Below are 21,399 nucleotides of genomic sequence, written 5' to 3' on the forward strand. Positions count from 1 at the left end.
CACTTAGGTGTGGGGTGAGGACCAGTGTCAAAGCAGCGACGCTTCCATTTGTAGAGAAAAAAGGAGACACACGGCAGGGGGCGTGCCCACGGCTGACTGCTCCGTGCTTTCCCTGGTCCCCGCTTCCGAGAAGCCAGAGGCAGCTGACACCGCCCGCCTCCGCTTGGCTTTCTCCCCGCCCACATCCCCTCCCTCCTCTCTAACTGTCGCCTCTCTCCTCCCCACACCCTTCAGCTCTCAGCTCCTCCCTCTGCTCCTCCCACTGTTCCTCCCATTTCCTTTCAGGCTTGCCTCTGAGAGGAAACTGAAAGTGAAATAGGGAGCCACGGCCAACAGATCAGGTAAGTGGGGCCGGCTAGACCAAGGCACCCCCGCCCTGCCGAGGGGACCTCTTCCCTGTGCCAGGATCTGAAGAGCCCCTTCCAACCAGTGGCCTCCCTGGAGCACTTCGTCCTAGCGCCTTCTGGACATAGTACTGGCTCCCCCATGCCCAGGGGTTCATCCCATGCTGGCCTGTCTGGGAGGAAGCTGCGCTCTGAGTGACTTCAGAGTGGCCAGGAAGGGGCTCCCGCTGCCCTGGATGCAGGAATCTCAGCTGGGACAAGGGGACTGGTGAAGCTGGGAGGAACCGGCATTATAACAGCCCAGAGGGTGGCCCAGGGGAACCTACATGAGACAATCCCCTCCCCCTGCCGAAGTCCCCCTTCTGGGGGTTGAGGGGCAGCCCTTTAGAATGTTCACCTAGAGGAAGTGGAGTCGGGTTCTAAGTTTGGAACAGCTGAGAGATCCCAGGGAGTGCTGTGTATGTCTGTCTGTACACGTGCTGTGTATGTGTCTGTAGCATATGTATCCTTGAATGCACATGTATACATACATATATTCAAAACATCTGTGTATATAATACACATTTACGTTTATTTTGACATATGCAATCATACATCCCTTAATAATGTACTATTAACTGATTTCACTGTTGTGCAAGCATCAGAGTGTACTTACACAAACCTAGATCATGTAGCCTATTACACACCTGGGTTATGTGATATAAACTATTGTTGTACCATCGTGCAGTCCATCACTGACCAGTATGCCATGTGGTACATGACTGTATGTCACCCAACTCCTGCCATTATTTTATAGATTAATGAAGACCAGGTGTAAAACATGAATCACCTCTGTGGAGTGTGGAAGGTACATGGTAAATGGTCACTATTATAATTAGTTTATTATTGACATTATTGACATGATAGCTTGGTGGCATGAGATGGGAGAATGTAGATGGGAAAAGACTGGGCACTGAGGATTTAAGCAGGGATGGGCATGATGAAAGTATCACTCATCATGTATAATTCAATAGCTTTACTCTAAGGCTCCCGCCAATCTTCTCTACTTCTTCTTGGAGACTTGATTTCCTCCTCTGACTGGATCAATAGGCCAGACTATAGGGAGGTCCTTGCTGGTCAGTTTGATAAATTCTTATTTTCACTCCTCCAGTTCATTCTCATGTCTTCCTCTGTTTTTCTCATACAAACCTCATCTTCTCTTTTCTCTTATTCTCTACCCATAAGCCTACCCAAAATCTTCAGTTCTGCTTAAGAGGGACATCACCACTATGGCCTCAGCAATACCCCTGGAAATGATGTGGGAAGAGGTCACATGCGCTATCTGCCTCGATCCCATGGTGGATCCTGTGAACATCGAATGTGGCCACAGCTTCTGCCAAGAATGCATCTCTCAGGTTGGGAAAGATGGAGGCAGTGTCTGTCCTGTGTGCCGGCAGCACTTTATGCTCAGGCACCTCAGGCCCAACCGGCAGCTAGCCAACATGGTGGAAAACCTTCGACGAATAGGCCAGGATGCCAAGAAAGAGACACAGGGAGCACGCTGTGCTGTGCATGGAGAGAAACTTCACCTGTTCTGTGAGAAAGATGGGCAGGCCCTTTGCTGGGTGTGTGCCCAATCCAAGAAACACCGTGACCACACCATGGTCCCTATTGAGGAGGCTGCTCAGGAATACCAGGTGAGACCTTAGCACAGACAAACGCTGGAATCCCTGGAGAAGATGGGCCCTGATGAGTGTTTGTTCCCTAGAGCAGCAGGAAGAAAAAAGCTACCTCTGGAGTTGAAGTTGGGGGGGAAAAGGAGGAATACTTCTTTCCTTCCCTGTCTAAGGGGAAATTGCAGGTTACAACCTTCTCACTCCCAAGGGTAGGGGATCTGCTATGGGAAAATACTTCAAAGATCATGTTTCCTCTTGGCCTCCTGGTTAATTAGAAATGAGTAATACCCCCATCCTGCCACCCCATTAGAAGAGCTCTGTTTCATGAGACGTAGTAGGCTTTTGCCAAAGTAAAATTTTGGAGTAGGAATTCTGTAGATGGGAATTCCTGTGGCAGTCGGTCTCTAGTCCTCCCTCCTTCTTTGTACTTAGTCTTTTTTCTTAGAACCAATATGACCTTGCCCCAATCCACACCCCTCATCCTACTTTTTGGTCTGGCGAGGGATTAACCTGCTATCCTTCTCCACAGGAGAAGCTCCAAAAGGCATTAGAGAAACTGAGAAGGAAGCAGGAGTTGACAGAGAAGTTGGAAGTGGATCTTGCAATGAAGAGAGCAGACTGGAAGGCAAGAGTTAAAGTCTGGGAAGGGCCCAGGTTCTTGAACTTGGGGAATCTTAACTAGCTATACCTTTGAGGAGGAATGGAGTTGGTATATCTCACTCTATGAATGGTCTACCTCCTAGGTCTCTGTATAGAGAGGAATAAAAAGAATGGGGGCTTTTTAACAGGCACAAAAATTGAGCATCACTGGAGAAGGTACTGAAAGGCTCAAACTGTGCTATTCTGAGCCCAGTTTCAGAGGATTACAACATCAGCATTTCAGTGTCTGTGACAGTTATCCTAAGAAAGAAACCACTGTGAGGCCATTTTAGTAAATGGCAGGGGCTATGAAGACAGACTGAAGGAAACCATCAAGATCAGAGGCAGGAAAAAACAGTCTGACCAGATAGTTGCTTGACCGTGTCCAGGTCTCTGGCCCAAAGTATAATGGAGAACTAAAGCCTATTCCAAACTGGTGATTTTTTTTTTTTTTTCTAGAAGAGGTAGGGAGTGTCCAGGATTAGAGGGCTATGGAAGGATCTCAGTACATACACCCTTTTGCCACTTATACCCTGACAGTGGTAAGAGTATATTCTATGTTATTGGTTGGCCCTCTAGTCTCTAGCAGGAAAGGGCAATCCAAGAATATCCCAAAGCCACCCTTTCCCTGGAATTTAGGAATGGTATTGTGATCCTGTCTTTGTGAAGTTGTCATGAGTGAGAGCAAGTTTTACTCTCTAACTCCTTGAGATGCAAAGGACAAATGGACTTTCAACTGCATTTTGGAAAAAAGGTTGAGAAGTATCTGCTAATGCCATATGTTGATGTGGCTGTGATTATAGGATAGCTACAATGTGCCCCAACCACTACCAATGCTAGTTCCAGAAGCTTCATACACTTGCCTACCAAAGTCCCCAGCAAAATTGTGTGTGTGTGAGTTCTCAGACATAACCAGACTGTTGAGTCTTCAAGAGACAAAAATAGGCAACAACACCTCCATCCTCAAAGCTTGGGAAATTTTCATAGAAACCATCTCTTTCTCTTCACATAAAGAGGCAGGTTGAGACACACAAATCAAGGATTCATGCAGAGTTTATGCAGCAGAAAATCTTCCTGGATGAAGAACAACAGAGGCAAATGCAGAAGCTGGAGAAGGATGAGATGGAACAACTTAGAATCCTGGGAGAGACGGAAGCTGAACTGGCCCAGCAAAGCCAGACCCTGCAAGAGCTGATCTCGGAGCTGGAGTGGAAGAGTCGGGGCTCAGCACTGGAGCTCCTGCAAGTGAGTTGGGAAGAAGGGTTCTAGGAGTGATTGAGGGGAAAAATTAATATTTTTCCATGAGGAAGTTTTTAATAAATACAACCAAAAAAAGTGAACTGAATCTTAAGAGTCGGTGGCTCCTGCTCTGCCACCAATTCTCTCCACAACTCTAGCTTAAGCCCCTTTTCTTTTCTAGACCTGTCGTCTCTATTTTTGATACCAGTGGACTAAATAACGATAGTTCTCCTAATGTTACTCAAACACATCATCTGTACACTCTCTGCTATTTCTACGACTAAATGATCTTAATGTTATTTTTCTTTAAATTGCCTCACTTTTTCCTGAATACATCTAGTTTTAAAAGATTTTTTTCTAGAACAATAGTAGCCAATTTTCATGTATTAATAACTACAAATTCTTATAGTACATATGATTTGCCAAACTTTGTGGGTAATACTACTATTCCATTTCATAAATAAGACAACTAAGGAAAAGAGATGTTAATCAGACTAAATCAAATGATTTAATGAAGTTCACTGAAGTAGTAAAAAGTAAGGATCAACTTTGCTTTTTTTTTTTTTTTTTTTTAATGTATATATGTCCTGCTTAAAATCATCTTGCATCCACCAATGGGTTATGTTGTCCTCACTTTGGAAAACGAAGTGGTATCAGAAGTCCCTCTGCTCTAATGTTCTATGGTTCTTTTCCCACACCTTTCACTCTTCCAGTCAGATGTGGTCATGAAAATAGTCCTGTTTTTTGTTGTTGTAGTTCTTGTTTTAAAGACGGAGCCACTGTCTCTGATTTATATTGGCTTGACTTGGCAGGCTGTCTTCTGCCCAACACTGAACTAGACTTCCTGATGCCCTTTGGACTGGGCCTAGGAGCGAGCCAGTTTCCATGTGAGGGCCTCCAACCCTACAATCTAATATGCTCAGTTGATTGGACAACATTACCCACAGCACAGGACACAGCATTAACTAAACCTTCTCCAAACAACTCAGCCCACAAGTAAAAGGGTGCTGTTTCTGGGCATCGTACCTGAGCCTCTTTCCCTGTGACTGTCCCTGGGCTTTACTCAGGCTGTGCTATTTTCCCTCTTCCACCTTCCTTCCTCCCCCAACCCCCTCTAAGAATCTGATATTTCTAATTTGTTCTCTGAATCGGAGTCCTTAAACTGAGGATCCTTCCCTGGCTGTAGGATACACCTGTGCTAGGTTTCTGGTTACCCCACAAACATCCCCACATTCTTTCTGCTACAAGCTGGTCAGAATCATCATTTGGGCCTTGGACCAGAGGACCAGGGTAAAGCAGATCCCCAAGGATCACAGGGTGATACCACCTTCCCACAATACTAAAACTCTACATTTGCGCCTGAAACTCCAAAACTTACACTGTCTCTTTTCTCCTTAGGAGGTGAAAGTTGTCCTGGAAAGGTAAGGAGAAATTTTCTCCCCAAAAGAATGAGTGGCAGGAAGCACATATCTATTGATTGATGGGAAAAATTTTAGGGCATGCATTTCTATATATGCCTCCCAAATCTCAAAGACCTGACCCTCTATAAAATATTTTCTGGACTCAGAAAGCTAATAAACAGACACCTCAATTGGTAAATTGTCCAAAGTAATCAGACTATTGCATTGTCATACAGTAAAGCCCCAACAAACAAGGATGTTCTGGGAAGTTCTGAATCCACAGCCTGCTGGGACTTATTTTCTAGATGTGATCTAACCAGTTGCAAACCTCTCAGAATGAGCCATGAGTAAGACCCACAGCATGGGCAAGGTTCCTCAAGGTTCATTAGAGAAGTGGTTCAGCCTATATCACATGCCTTGCCTGTAAAATGAAACAGAACACACTTGTGTGTTGACCTTGGGCTTGGAGAAGAACTGTAGAATACCCACAGTCTGCAGAGGTTCATGGACCCAGGAACTCTTTGATAGAAATTAAACACCATATTCTTTTTTTTCTCTCTCTCTCACCTGGACACTAGAACACGAGGTGTTTATAAGTTTCATTAGGATCTAGGATAGAAGTGGGAGACAGATCTCGAATTCTTTCCCCCAGGAGTGAGTCCTGGAACCTGAAGAAGCTGGACATTGACTCCCCAGACCTAAGAAGTATCTGTCATGTGCCAGGACTAAAGAAAATGCTGAGGAGCTATGGAGGTGAGGTGACCTCTAGGAGTTGCTAGGCTAGAGCAAAAGGGAATAATGGGAGGGCAGAGGATCCCGGGGTCAAGAAGAAGAGGTGGCAGGTCAGAGTACATGGGGAAGAGTTAGAGAAGGTTCCTTCAGATGTCAGGATAAGGCTGGGGTTGGCCGGGTGTCATTTCATCATATGATGTTCAGGGTCACCCCCTCAATGGGGAGTGTCTCCCCATGAGGAGCACAGGATTACTGACACTGCCCCTATAACACACAAGACCTATGTCCTCTTTCTGCAGTATACATCACTCTGGATCAAGACACAGCCAATCCATGGCTCATCCTTTCAGAGGACAGGAGACAAGTGAGACTTGGAAACACCCGACAGGATGTACCAGAAAATGAAGAGAGATTTGATAATTACCCTATAGTCCTCGGTGCCCAGAGCTTCAACTCTGGAAAACACTACTGGGAGGTAGATGTGACGGGAAAGGAGGCCTGGGACCTGGGGGTCTGCAGAAACTCTGTACGGAGGAAGGGGCAATTTTTGGTCGATACTGAGAATGGTTTCTGGACAATTTGGTTGTGGAACAAAAAGTATGAGGCTGGCACTTGTCCCCAGACTCCCCTCCATCTTCAAGTGCCTCCGTGCCAAGTTGGGATTTTTTTGAATTATGAGGATGGCATCATCTCCTTCTATAACATCACTGATCACGGCTCCCTCATCTACACCTTCTCTGAATGTGCCTTCACGGAACCCCTGCGGCCCTTCTTCAACCCTGGTTTCAATAATGGAGGAGGAAATTCAGGCCCTCTGGCCCTCTGTCCACTGAAAACGGGATGGTCAAAATCGGGTGTCCCTTCTCAGTCATGAACCCTGCCTTTATCCCATGAACTCTGAACTGTCTTGTCTCTGCATAGGTGTCAGGGTCTCGGCAAGCAGGCTTTAGCGGGGAGACCACTGAAAGCCAAATGACCTTCAATATCAATATTCCTGCCATAGATTCCTTTAGGATGCCCTCAAGTGAAGGCAATTCCTCATATCTGACTCAAACTCGACCAAAAACCGTGTTTCTGCCTCCTTTATGTGACTTGTATAACAATCTCTCTCTAGGCTATTGCCTTTGGCTTGTCTTTTTTATGGTTTGGAAAAGGGCTTCCTAAATACATCGTGCTTTCAGTCTCCAATTTACTCATTGTTCCTTAAACCCCAAATATTGAGGTTCCCTACTGTGCTGGAGATTGAACCTGGGACCTAGTGCATGCTAGGCAAGCACTCTACCTCTGAGCCACAATTCAGACTTAAACCCCAAACACTTGAACAGTTCTAAACATAATTAATGATTTTTTTAAGCATTGTACAAGGTTTGTAGGTTTTGTTTTTTTTTTTAATACAGCCCTTGCTGCTCTGCCATTGCAACTTATTTTTTAAATGGACCTTTCTTTCTCTTCTCTCCCTGCTCCTCTCTAGTCTTGGGGAAGCAGGATTACCTTTCTTCCCCATTGTAACCAGATTTATCTGTCCTTGAGTACGCACCCACCATAGGAACAAAGTAACCCAAACTTTGGGGATGGTACCTCAAAATCAGAAGTGACTGTCTTCCAAATTAATAAGTGAGTTACAACTCTGACAGAACACGGGGAACGTGGTCTCTGAATCGCCTCTTTAAAAGCCCCCTTGTTCCTGCTGATGGGCAGAATCACTGCCTTTGGGACAGGAGTCCCCTGTGTATCTCCTTTGCTCAAAACTTTGTCCTTGTTATTGAATTGCCACAGGGGACAAGAACTGAGCTTTCAGCAAAAACACCTTCTGTCTATGTTCTCATATTTTTTACTAGTGATAACATCAAAGTTCCTGGAACACTGTTCATATAGTCCAGCCTGGAACAACCCCCTATTATGATTTGGATAGGGGGTATTCCCCCAAAAATTCATGTCATCCAATGCAACCATGTTCAGGGGTAAAATGATTGGGTCATAGCTCTCATAATCTAATCAGTGACTGATTCATTAAATATATTAATAGTTTGAAAGTATTGCTGTACTAGATGGTAACTACAGGCAGGTGGGATGTGGCTGGAGGCATAGGTCACAGTAGGTCCTTGGAGATTATCTCTTCTCCCTGGCTCTTTGCTTTATCTGGGTTGTCACTACCATATAATGAGCTGCCTTCCTCTACCCGACCCCTCTGCCATGATGTTCTGCCTCACTTTAGGCCCAAAGAAATGGAATTTTAATCAGCCATGGGTTGAACCTCTGAAACTGAACCCAAATAAACTTTTCCTCCTCTAAGGAAAGTTGTTCTTGTCAGGTATTTTTGTCACAGGAACAAAAAGCTGATGAACATGCCCCCTGATTTCAATATTCTTCCCAGAAAAATGGCAAACTCCTACTCTCCCTAGAACATCCAGTTTTATCACCCCACTCAAATTCCCCTTCCTTTTAGGCAAGTATTTCTGGTTTACATAGAATAAGTGTTTCTAAGACATAGCAGAGGAGGGTGGCTGTGGCCACATCTCCAATTATGAGGAAGTGGCTTTGAGCCTGGAGAAATGAGTCTGTCAGCATGCATTCTAGGTCAGCAGGTGACACACAGAACCAAGGAGAAAGAACAAGTTTGTCTTCCAGATTCTCCTAAAAAGATACTTCTGAGGATGAAGTATCCCATCATCCAAGGTGCGGAGAGAATTTGCTTTTATCTTCCCCTCCATGCAAATAGTGATGGTGAAATGAGTTTCATCTGCTTCCTGTTGTGACCAGCTTACCTCATCTCAAAGTCCTGCCCCCAGCCCACATCTCCAGCTTGAATGGTTTGATGGTGGAAAGCAGTGTGTGAACGGGCATAAAAAAGAAATCCAAACCATGGATTCAGCGACTAACAAGCTCTCTCAAATATATGCAGCTCGGGCCTGTGTGTCTGGAGCAGGAGCCTCCCTGTGGGAGGACAGAATAGGCACAGTTGCAGTGACCAACACTGCATTTCTGTGGAGAGGGCATAGCATCTGACAGCCTCAGCAGAAAGAGATCCAGGAGGGTAGTGTGGTTTCTGGGTTCAGAAGTAGGAGGTGGGACAGACTCTGACTAGAGTATCATAAGTATGTTGTGATAACTTTCTCCTTTTCCTCCTTGCTTTCTCAAACCCAGAGCATCCTTCGTCATTTGTTTCCTCTCTGATAGAAGAGACTATTCTGCCTGTTCTCACCTCTTCCTTTCCTCCAGATTCAAGGTGACCTGGATGATTCTGCCCCATCCCACTCGCCTCACCCCTCTCTTGAAATTGCGCCACCTTCAGTCCTGTTGTAACCCATTTTGACCCCAAAGACTGGGCCCATTTTTCCCTTTCAGAATTGTGGAACTAATAACAAGATGGATTGAACAGTGAAAGAGACTTTTAATTCACGAATGATAATAGAAGTGGGAGATAAACTCGTGAATCAACTTTCCACCCCTCAGGGATTAGAGCTAAAAGCAGAACAGAAGAAAAGTTTTAAATGTATCCACAATTTACCCTGTGTTATGTAGAGCTAGGATCCTGTCTATACTTGGTTCTCTCACACCCTTATGATAAAGCTACAATCGGGGCATAATCAAGGCATTTGGGGATTATGGCAACCCCCATATCAAATTCAAACAAATGTATTTTAAGTGATATTAAATGCATGTATATGATTAATATAGGTTCTGTCTAGGTGGGGTTTTTTTTTGTGTGATGCCCTTGGATAAGTGAATTACAGATAGATTTGTTTAATTTGCTTAGTTTGATTTTGATTTGCCTCTTTTTCTGTTACCACCAAGCACATGCTAAGACTTTGAGAGAATAAGTAATTTTCCCAAGATTAAACATTTTGTTATCACCAGTGAAGTCAGAATTCAAACCAAGTGTGATCCAAAAGCTCATGTTCTTTCCTAAACAATACCCTTCTCCAGTTCACATGGCAGTCTGACTCACTTTGAGTCACTTTGCTGTTAGTGGAACTCCAAAGTCATAAACCTCCTCAGAGTGGGCACAAAAAAAGTGAGAAGGTCTACATTGATAAATATACCACCCAATCAAACTTGGCATCATTTCCACTGTAATGACAAAGTACTGAGCACACGCTCTCGAATCTGCCTAGTCTTGATCCCATAAATAATGGGATTCATCATGGGAGGGGCCAACATGCAGACATTGGCCAGAAGAATGTGGGTATGGAGAGGAACATGGTGCCCAAACCTCTGGGTAATTATGGTAAAAATGCCAGGCAAGTAAAACATGGAAATGACCCCAAGGTGGGAACCACATGTGCCTAGAGCCTTTTGCCAAGCTCTTCTGGAAGGAAGGTGGAAGACTGCATAAAGGATGAGGCTGTAGGAAACTAAGATGAGCAAGGCATCTAGCACCACAGTGGAGAGGAGGACAGACAAGCCGTACCAAACATTGACACGGATATCAGCACATGCAAACTTGGCCACAGCCATGTGCTCACAGTAGGTATGCGGCAACCGATTGCTACGGCAGAAAGGCAGTCGCTTCACCAGGAACACATCAGGGAGTATCACGCAGAAGCTTCTCAAGGCCACAGCCAGGCCAATCCTTGTGATTACTGCACGGCTGAGCACTGTGCTATAGTGCAGGGGGTCACAGATGGCCACATAGCGATCAAATGCCATTGCCAACAAAATTCCTGATTCAGCGATGAAAGTTGCGTGGATGAAGAAGATTTGGGTGACACAACCATCAAGGGAGATTTCCCCAGCATGAAACCAGAATATGGCCAGGGCCTTGGGCACAGTGGTTGTGGACAGGATGAGGTCAGCCGTAGCCAGCATGCAGAGGAAAAGGTACATGGGTTCATGGAGGCTATGTTCCGTCATGACGACGAGGATGAGGAGGCTATTCCCAAGTAGGGAAACAAGGTAGGAAAGAAAGAAGGGGAGAGAGATCCATGTGTGTTGGTCTTCCAGGCCAGGGATGCCCAGCAGAATGAAGAGTGAGTGGCTGCTATCAGTGTAGTTGAAGGTTGCCATACCTACAGCAGGTCACCAGTGTGGTGGTGTGTAGGATCTGGTAGTTACTCTTCTCGCTTCCCAAAAAGCTGAATGGGATTGAAGTAGGGGAGGAGAGAACAGATCATTTTTCATTGGGAAAAGCAGTGAGAAGCCTGCTGGTCAGGAATTGCAGAGATGTGGAAGAAAATTCTTTGCCATTCTATTTGCTAGCTATGTATCTCGATAAATCACTTCTGAGCTCTGGGTCTCTCTTATATCACCTTAACTACAGTCAGGAGAGGATGAAGAGATCGACTTTAAGACAGGCCATCCTGCTCAGAAATGCCACAGATCTTTATCTCAAATTTTTATAAACAGTTAAGAGCTATGAACAATGAGCACGGTAATTTTCACTTTGAATTCCAGAGTTTGATGTTTCTTAAAAGGAAAATGGTAACTGAGTTGCCTATCAATTTAACAAGCCCCACTGAGCACCTACTGTGTGCCAGGCATGGCTGCTTGGGGGCATACTTAGAGGGAGACAGAAATTAAGCAAAATACCTATCTACATAATTTTACAATGTAAGGGAAAAGCTAAACTCGGGAAGCTATGGTAAGTTCAGGAGTCCAGAAAAGGCTTTCTAAAGGTGCTCCCTGAGTTTCACCTTGAAGAATAAGTAAAAGTTTGCTAAGTAAAGAGAGGTGATGAGGGAATAACTTGAATAAAATCATAGACATGTGAAAGGGCATGGGGTTTGGAGGAAAATTATAATGACTCAAAGATAACAGCAAAGCAGACATGGTAGAAAATGACTCTGGAGAGTGAAGTAGAAACCAAATCATTGAGGACTTGGAGTACTTCTCTCATGGCTTTAGAATTTATGATAAAGTGATAAGAGACTGAAGGATTTCTAGTGTTAAAATAAAAGGAAAATCATGAAAACATTGAATTTTTTTCAAAATGAAATGTTAAGGCCATTGAGGGAGCAGGACTTACATACATCTGAAGCTGCCACCTGGAATGTGACTTTGGTCACCTTCACCTTTTAATTGTAGGCAACTGGAAGAACTAGGTTATTACATTGTCATGCACACAAAAAGATTTTCAGACTCTTGTTTTCTGGACATTTCCATTGTACATCTTCTTATTTTCCACTGGTCACTAGTCCCTGTTCTTTCTCCACATTTCCATAGACGTTTCCTACAAAGGAAGTTTTGCATCTTTTTTATTGATTTTTTTTTAATAAATGAAAGAAGAATGAGTTTTGCATCTTTATAAGCAGCACTGCTTGCCCCTTGAACTCCCACTTTCCCTGCCTTCTTTGAATACTGATTGAGAGCTATCTGAATCTGTACTCCTCAAATTGCAATTCCTAAGACCCCAAACAAAGATCTTTTGTTTTTACAGTTTCTGAGTTTAACTTGATTGACAAGAGTGAGGGAATGGCATGAGGAAGTTTGGTTTCTGGTAGCTCTCTTGCAGTATGGTGTGAAGTGGATGGGGAAGGGAGGACTTCAGTAAGGAGAGATACTATGCTTTAGGTGCATTACCTCTGTCACCACAGCCTGAGATAACTATAGTCATTCTCCTGTTTTACTAATAGGAGAACAAGCAGAACTGAGAGAATTTAAGAAGTACCCCCACCCAAGGTCATCCAACTTGACAAATAATGGGCCTGGAATCTGGATCCCCAGAGCAAACTTGAATCAATTCCTCTTTGCCCTACTTCTCCCTGCTCCTACTCATCAGGTGGTTGTAACTCCCTAACACCTGGTTCAAGAAGAAAAATAAAGTCCTTTGTTGTTAATTTCCTCGTGCTGCTTGTTCTGCCACTACAAATCTACTTATATTCACATCATCTTTTCCAAATGTTCAACATCTCTAGGAACTAGATAAATGCAAATCAACACTACACTGAAGGGCTGGGGATATAGCTCAGTTGCTAGAGTGCTTGCCTCACATGCACAAGACCTTTGGTTCAATTCCTAGCACCACACAGATTCCATCTCACTCCAGTCAGAATGACAATCATCAAGAATACAAGCAACAATAAAAGTTGTCGAGGATGTGGGGGGAAAGGCACACTCATACATTGCTGGTGGGACTGAAAATTGGTGCAATCAATATGGAAAGCAGTATGGAGATTCCTCAGAAAACTTGGAATGGAATCACAATTTGACCCAGTTATTCTACTCCTAGGTTTATACCAAAAGGACTTAAAGTTGGCATACAACAGAGATTACACGACCTGTGTAATTCTACATCACGTACACCCAGACAAATGGGAAGTTATACTCTGTTTATGTTTGTGTCCAAATGCATTATACTGTCATGTATAACTAATTAGAACAAATTTTTGAAAATTCTCTTTCCCCTCTTCCTCCTATTCAAGGCTAAACCCATCTGTACAATGAACCCCAGCCCTGTCTTCTCTTTACTTACCTCTCCCCATTAATCCATCACTCTCTAGTAATTTCAACTTCTCCCTCTCTGGTGACTCCTGATCCTTGCCTGTAAATATGTTTAAGTGTCCAGTTCCCCTTCACCTCAGTTTCACAAAAGGAGGAATCTTCTTTCTTCAACCATCTTCTTCCCTCCCTCTTAATATTCACACATTGCCATTATACTTAAAACCCCCAACATACTACTAAAACTTCCTTCTCTAAAATCATTTATTACACCACAATTACCAAATCTAACATCACTTTTCATCTTATTATTTATAATCTCCAATTTTGTTATAACTTCTAAATTTTATAATAGCAACCATTCCAGACATATTTCTTATTTCTAATCCTCATGTCAAATTATGAAACTGAAATTATTACTAGCTTACAAGTGAAGAAACTAACATATATAATTTCTCCAAACAACTTATTGATAGCCAGGCTGATATCTGAATTCAAGACTCTCCGGGCCAAATCTTCCATTTGTTTTTAAAATCTTCCTTTTGTTATTCTGATTATCCTAAAATATGTTTTGTTGTTTTGTTTTGTTTTTTGTTCTTTGGTTTTTGGGTTTTACCTCAACCCCTTCCAGTTCTACTTTTTATGCTATAACTTCTGAAAATCTAAGACACTGTAGCCTAGGAAAAATGATGTGAGCTTTAGAATCAGACCTAGGTTTAATTCCAGCTCTGCCAGCTACACATATCACACATGGTATGGTTACCGTCACACAAATACTCACACACAAATTGCGACGAGGATTTATCCACTGACACACATTTTCACAGATCACATGAATAGACCTTTACCATGAAACTTTACACACAAATACATTTAAACTTTCCCATGTTTGTACCCACACAAATTCACAGTCACTAATTTCCTTATCAAACTCGCTCTCACCGAGATACTGTGTGACTTAACAAAAGTCATATATCTGCCTGTCTTCATTCAACATTACCACTTTCAAGAAGTTGGTTTCCTCAGAGAAGTGGCACCTCAAGAGTCCATTCCCCTGGTAGCCTGCCTCCAGCATGACAGTCCCCTCACCTGTGCTAGAGGGGACTCCCACAAACGTGCAATTCACAGGACAGCACCACTACTTCAATCAGTTCCACGTTGAATCGCCCAAGTTTGAGTCGGAGATATGATACATAAATGCTGGTTAAGACTCTATTCCTGGGATCATCAGACTAAAGCCTGGGAAGGAAATCATGCTCACCACCTGCTGTGGTAAATAAAGTTTTGTTGAAACATAGCCACTTTCATTTATTTGCATATCACCTATGGCTCCTTTTGTAGGAAGTGATGGAATAAACCATATTTGAAGCCTTAAATATTACTCTGGGCCTTTACAAATTTCCTGACCTCTGAATTAGAATAACCATGTAATTATTATTTATAAGGGTGTTGAAAGGGAAGGCAATTTCCCAGGGTCACAGAAGAAAGCAGTTAAAGAAGTCTAGAAGCAGTAGAAGCACCAAGCTTCCATAGGAACATTTTGGTCTGTCTTCTGCAACTCTGTTCTTGAAGGACAGAGAATTCTAAATATACCCTCTATACAGTGACCAAAAAGGAAGGCATTCCATCATTGTTTCCCATGTCTCTCATCAGTATTTCCCCTACCTGACCTTCTTTATCCCCATACACAGTCAGACCCCACAGTTCTTGCCCAGGGACAGAAGGACCCACAGAGGCACAAAGCTATCTTGGTCAACATGCATCTCTCCTCACTCCAAAGTGTTCATCACAGCCTTCCATAACCACCACCTGGAGCTGTGCCCCTGACTTCATCCCAGGGAGTCCCCACAGCCAAAGGCTATGTGTAACAAACCAAGCTGGTGAAGGAACTGCAGGAGAAATTATTTTTTCTCTGAGCAACCTAGGGACCATGGACCTATCCATGTGATTTTCTTCTCCCCTAGGATTTCCTCTACTGCCCATGACATAACTAAAAATCCATTAACTCTTTCAAGGCATGGTTACTGGGAGCCCAAAATTTTAAAAAAAAAATGCTTGAAGGGCATCCAAGAGTTTGGGAGAAATTTATTGGAAGAGAGCTGGGATCCTATAGGTTTTTTTAAACACTTATTTGTTCATTTGCCACACATTCAAACAACATAGACTAAGTGCTAACTCCATTGACAGTACCTTAATAAAATGTTGAACAAAGTCAAGTCCATTTAAAATATGTGCATATGTGTGTATATACATATTGTTTTATCTATGGAATTAATATTTCATCCAGTGAATAGTAATGAGATATTTTCATTGATAATCCCACCAAGCTTCTTTCTTCCCTGTTTTGGGGAATTTACATAATTAAGATCATTCTATACATCTGGCATGCTCTAAGTTCCCTTGATAACAAATGTTCTGTAACCACATTGCTCCTTTAATGTTTTCCCCTTTCAGGAAATCATGTTTATTTTTTAAATAAATTTGATTGTGTGTACAATCTGATGTTATGGGATACAGACAGGTAGTAAAATGGTTACCATAGTGAAGCAAATTAGCATATCCATCATCTCATACAGTTATCCTTTTTTCATTTTTGTAGCAAGAGCAGTTAAAAATCTCCTTATTTAGTAGGAATTCTGTGTACAATTCTGCTACTTTTAATACAGCTCCTTTAATACAACTCCAGTTTAACACAATGTGTATGACACATGGAGTTAGTAATTTACAAATAGTTCTTGAAAAAAGTGTATGACTAAATATTCGCATTGGTGACATACCACCAAGTGTTTAAACTACCCCCCTAATGTTGCACATTTTTATAGCTTCCATTTTTCTCTATTAAAAATATTCTGGGGGCTGGGGTTGTGGCTTAGCAGTAGAGTGCCCACCTAGCATATGCAAGGCCCTGGGTTCGATCCTCAGCACTACATAAAAACAAATAAATAAAATAAAGGCATTGTGTCCAACTACACCTAAAAAATATTTTTTAAAAAATGTTATGAATATGTTTACATACAAATTTTTGTATGAACTCTGAATTATTATAGCAATGTTTCCATTTGGCATATTTTGTTGCTAATGGAAATTTTTCATATTTTGATATTATTTATAGATCTTTTTGCAAGCAATCAAATGTTTTCTATTGAAAACCCATTCCGGGAGCTGGGGATGTGGCTCAAGTAATAGTGCACTCACCTGGCATGCGTGAAGCACTGGGTTCGATCCTCAGCACCAAATAAAAATAAAATAAAAATATTGTGTTCACCTAAAGCCAAAAAATAAATATTAAAAAAAAAAAAACCATTCTGTGCCAGGCACTTTTCAAGTGAAGAAGGCAAGTACCTTTGTGGAATTTATGAGCTGGTAAGAAAAAGAAAGTCAAGAAAAATGAAAAGCAAAATCCCCTAGTTGAGTATTTTTGTCCATTAATATTGTGATGCAATTTACAACCCATGAAAGTTCTTGATATATTTTAAAGATATTAAATCATTGCAGAATATTTCCTAGGCTTTGTTCCAAACTAATGCTTGCTCACTTTTCTGTAGAAGGAATTGCTCTTTTGAGATTCATATTATCTATCTTCTTCTACTCCTCAATGCTGGCTGCAGGCCTTCTAAATTCCCTCAGACTTATGCAAGACTTTGGCTCTGATACATAAACCCGCCAGTGTCCATGTAGGAAACTTATTTTTCACTCTGTACTCTTTTTTCCCAGACTTACTGAGTTATAACTGACAAAAAAAATTGTATATATTTGAAGTGTACAACTGGATGTTTTGATGTGTGTGTGTGTTATAAAATAACTCCCATAAGCTAATTAAAATATCCAACATCTTAACATAATTACCTTTACTTCCTTAGCAAATTTCCAGTATGCAACAGTACTTTAACTACAGTCATTTTGCTGTAGATTAGATCTCCAGAACTTATTTATCTTGCTTAACTGAAACTTTGTACCCAATAGACAACATCTGCCCCTTCTCCCCCTCACTCTACCTCTAGCAACCACCATTCTACTCTCTGCTTTTATGAAATTGACTATTTTAGATCCCACTTATAAGTATGTGTCATATAGAGTATTTTTCTTCCTTCATCTGGCTTCTTTTACTTAGTGTGATGTCCTCCAGGTTCATCCATGTTTTTGCAAATCACACAATGAATAATATTTTCTTGTGTGTGTCTGTGTGTGTATATTAATCAGAACTGATTAGTTAGAAACTCACACAGATTTGTGACAGTAAACTTTTAAACATGCTTGTATCTGTTCTCACCTATTCTTCCTTTTTTATTGGGAAAACAATAAAAGGATCTGTGTCAATCATATTTTCTTTCCATTCATCTTCACCCGGTGTTCTTGCTTCCATTTCCTCCTTAGTTCCAAATTCATTTCCCTTCACTCCACATCTTTTCTCTACTTCCAAATTCACTAATTCAAATATGTTGCTGTTTAGTCACAATTACTCGCACAAGTACATGCTTACTATCCCTATTTTTTAACCTCACTAAGATTATTAATCTACAAATCTAAACCACCAATTCACTCTGTGTGTTTTACATTCTCAAGTTTAGACTCCACACTCTTAATTATAATTATTTTCTTTTTAAGTGTGTTAACATTCTCTAAATCTTCTCTCTGGTCAACCCAATGTTATCCTGAACCAAATCAACCTCCACATTTGTGTAGTCACATGGAAATCAAAATGATTGCCAATCTAGACTATCAACAGAGTGCAGCAAGTTTACATGTCTGCTAACATCAGCTCACTCTCCCACATCATTAAAAATTCAAATATGCCTCCTCTTCAAACTTCCAACTCTGATTCCAGCACCTACTTGTTTACTTTTAGCAAAAAAAAAGAAGTTATCTATTAAATCAAAATTGACTGATCAGAAACCCATACAGATTCATGGCACTAAATTTAAAAACATACTCTCATCTGCTCTCACTCATTCCTCCTTCTTCCTTATTGGGGAAAAAAGAAGAAAAAAAGAGCAAAAGTTTGAAGTATCTACCAAATTTACCTATAATTGTTCTGGTGAGAGAACATTGAAATGGCAAATAAACATCTGAGTGATGCTCAACAGTACAGCAATTAAAGAATAGCAAATGAGATACCATTATACACCCATTAGAACAATTGAAATCCAAAACACTGACAGCCACAAATGCTGATGAGAATGTGAAGCAACAGAAATTGGTTGCTAGTGGGAATGTTGAATAAAACAGTCACGTAGGAACACAATTTGCAGTTCCTTACAAAATTAAATATAATATTACTATAAGATCTGGCAATTATGTTCATCAGTACTGTATTTACCAAAATGAATTGAAAACTTCTGTTGGCACAGAAAACTGCACACAGATATTTAGATAAGCTTTATTCATGATTGAAGATGTGTTTCAACAGATTAATGGATGAAACTCTAGTACCTGAATACAATGGAATATTATTCGACAATAATAAAAAGTGAATACTCAAGAATGAAAAGGCATGGAGAAACCTTAAATGCATATTGCTAAGTGAAAGAAATTCAGAGATTATGTGCTGGGGAGTGATAATGACCAAATTATATTGTTATATTGTAGGTATGTACAAACATGTAACAACAAATCCCCTCAATATGCACAACTATAATGCACCAAAAAAAAAAACAGGAAAAAATTCAGAGATTATCAGATTTGGTTTTAAAAAATCAGTTTTAAAGCATTAAAGGACATATACCTAAACCATGTGGACAAAAAGAATCTATGAGTAAAGAACATAAAATAGCTTACCAAGAGGCACTAACCAATCGAAACATACACAGTCACATTCCTGTTTAATTAAACAGTATAAAACATGTCAAAGATACGGTGTTTAGGAGATTCAGCTGCTCCAGAGCAAAAATTACAAGAATTTCAACAAACTGATAAATATTAATTACTATGAGAAATTTTAACCCTTCTTCCTATCATTGCTGAATGATTAGTATTTATATGGAAAGTATGAAGAGTATAACTAATAAGCTTGTTCTGCTTATTTCTGAATTCATACTACAAGAGGAAATGTTTTTAATTGCATGGCATTTTTAATTGCATGACCTATGTTAGAAAAAAGTTTATATCACCTATGCAGAAAGATGCAATCATATGAAAGTTCTAAAAGATTGGACAGTATAATCAATTTCAAAATTATGTCTCAGTTGTCTAATTATTGGTCATTCTGACAGGTAACAAACAGACATGAGCAATGGAACATGGAGTTAAGGGGACAAATCTACAAATTGTGTCTACTATGCTGACCCCCACCCCTGCCATATACTTTATTTTAAAATGAAATTTGCCTGCAGCCCTGTCTGACTTAAGTCAATAGGATATGTTACACTTTACATTCCTCAGCAAACAACATGTTGTCTTCAGGAGAAAGGCAGGCACAGATAGGTTCTTTACTGCCCACAAGAACAGATAATGCTGATATTGGTGGTGGGGGTGGGGAGCTCCCTTACACAGACCAGATTCCAGAACTTAGGGAGATATGATAATGAGAAGCAAGCCCCCTAACCATAACATCTATAAAAGCAAATTCCAACTAGAACCGGTCAGTATGGACCAAGGTGATCCAGAGTTATCTTGGATCTTTGGCATGTCATTAAAACCTCCCTCCGTGGAGTAAGACCATGTGCAGTGGGGATTTCTGTTGCAATCCTGCTGTCAGTCAGAAGTCAAGCAGTGACCCCAGGTGGGATTTCCTGTAAACTTCCCTAGAACCCTCAAAACGCAGGAGGGCAGGAGGAGAGCACTATCCGTCTCCTGAGAGGACCCATTCTCTCCTTTGAAGGTTTCCTCCTTTCCCCTTTTTTGATGTTTCTTCTAACAAACTCATGAGTGACATATCCACTCCGAGTGACATGTCTAAATCTTGTGTTCTTGAACACAAGAACCAGTAACCAAGGAGAATCATGGTAGCTTGAGCTGTAATGACTTTTATGTTTTCCTTACATTGCTTATGTTTATCAATATATTGTCTTGAAAAATTAAATATAAAAAGTATGCCATAAAAAACTATAAGAAAATCTGTTAGAATCAAAATTTAGATTGAAGAAAATATACCAAGATTAAAACAATAAAACCCAGAGGAAAATGGATTTGAAAACATTTATTTCTTTAGGTAAAACAAAAACCAACAACCAAGTAAAACCAAAAAAAAAAAAAAAAAGAAAAAAGAAAGAAAGAAAGAAAAATTAAAAGTTAAACAACCCGAGAAAATAACTTCAAGAAATAGTAACATCTTTGGAAAGTTATGATGTTACTATGAGCCTCAGATTATATGTCTATAAAAGGAGAATACTGTAGTAGAAACAATGAGTCTAATATAAAGATTAAAATTACAGCTGGACATGGTGGCACACGCCTGTAATCCCAACAACTCGAGAGGCAGAGAATAGAGGATTGAGAGTTCAAAGCCAGCCTCAGCAGAGGCACTTAGCAACTCAGAGAGACCCTGTCTCCAAATAAAATACAAAAAAAGGGCTGGGGATGTGGCCCAGTAGTTAAGCGCCCCTGGGTTCAATCCCAGGTACCCCCCCAAAAAAATACATAAGGCATGTAACAGGCTTTACATGGTTCAAATAAATCCTACTAGTGTAGGGGAAAATAAAAAGAGAATACATATGAAAAAAATAAAGATCTTAGGTGATTGCCAGGAATGTACTGAGATGTCTCAGCACTTGACATAGCTCTAGATGAAAAACTTATTATTTATCTTAACAAGTCTTTTAATATTACATAATATACATAATATTACATAATCCATTCCCAAATTTGAGCTGAACATTTCAGGGTTAGGCATGACTACTAGAAAGCAACCCCCCATCCCCAAACAATGAGTCATCGGTATCCAGTAAACCCATACGCACTACTTCCAGACTGATGACAAAGACAAGTCTCAGAGTCTCTGTAAGTTGCTTTAGAGACCCAGAACCCAATGAATTATTTTTCCTAGTGAGTCATTTCTTAATCTTTTATTTACTCCTA

General features: G+C 41.0%; 2 protein-coding genes across 2 annotated transcripts; one reads left to right on the forward strand and one right to left on the reverse strand.

Annotated features, from left to right (window-relative positions):
* The first annotated feature begins 188 nt into the window (after positions 1-188).
* On the forward strand, positions 189-9,686 carry Trim21 (tripartite motif containing 21). Its single transcript, XM_005323314.5, has 7 exons — positions 189-341; positions 1,569-2,020; positions 2,529-2,624; positions 3,653-3,883; positions 5,276-5,298; positions 5,930-6,030; positions 6,309-9,686. Exons 2-7 carry the CDS (start codon positions 1,613-1,615, stop codon positions 6,881-6,883), a joined length of 1,434 nt encoding a protein of 477 aa, XP_005323371.2. The 5' UTR covers positions 189-341; positions 1,569-1,612; the 3' UTR covers positions 6,884-9,686.
* A 385-nt stretch (positions 9,687-10,071) lies between these two features.
* Positions 10,072-11,016, reverse strand: LOC101958380 (olfactory receptor 52B4). The gene has a single exon (XM_005323124.4). It carries the CDS (start codon positions 11,014-11,016, stop codon positions 10,072-10,074), a length of 945 nt encoding a protein of 314 aa, XP_005323181.4.
* Between the last annotated feature and the right edge of the window lie 10,383 nt (positions 11,017-21,399).

The sequence above is a fragment of the Ictidomys tridecemlineatus genome, chromosome 4, assembly GCF_052094955.1.
Source record: "Ictidomys tridecemlineatus isolate mIctTri1 chromosome 4, mIctTri1.hap1, whole genome shotgun sequence".
NCBI lineage: Eukaryota > Metazoa > Chordata > Mammalia > Rodentia > Sciuridae > Ictidomys > Ictidomys tridecemlineatus.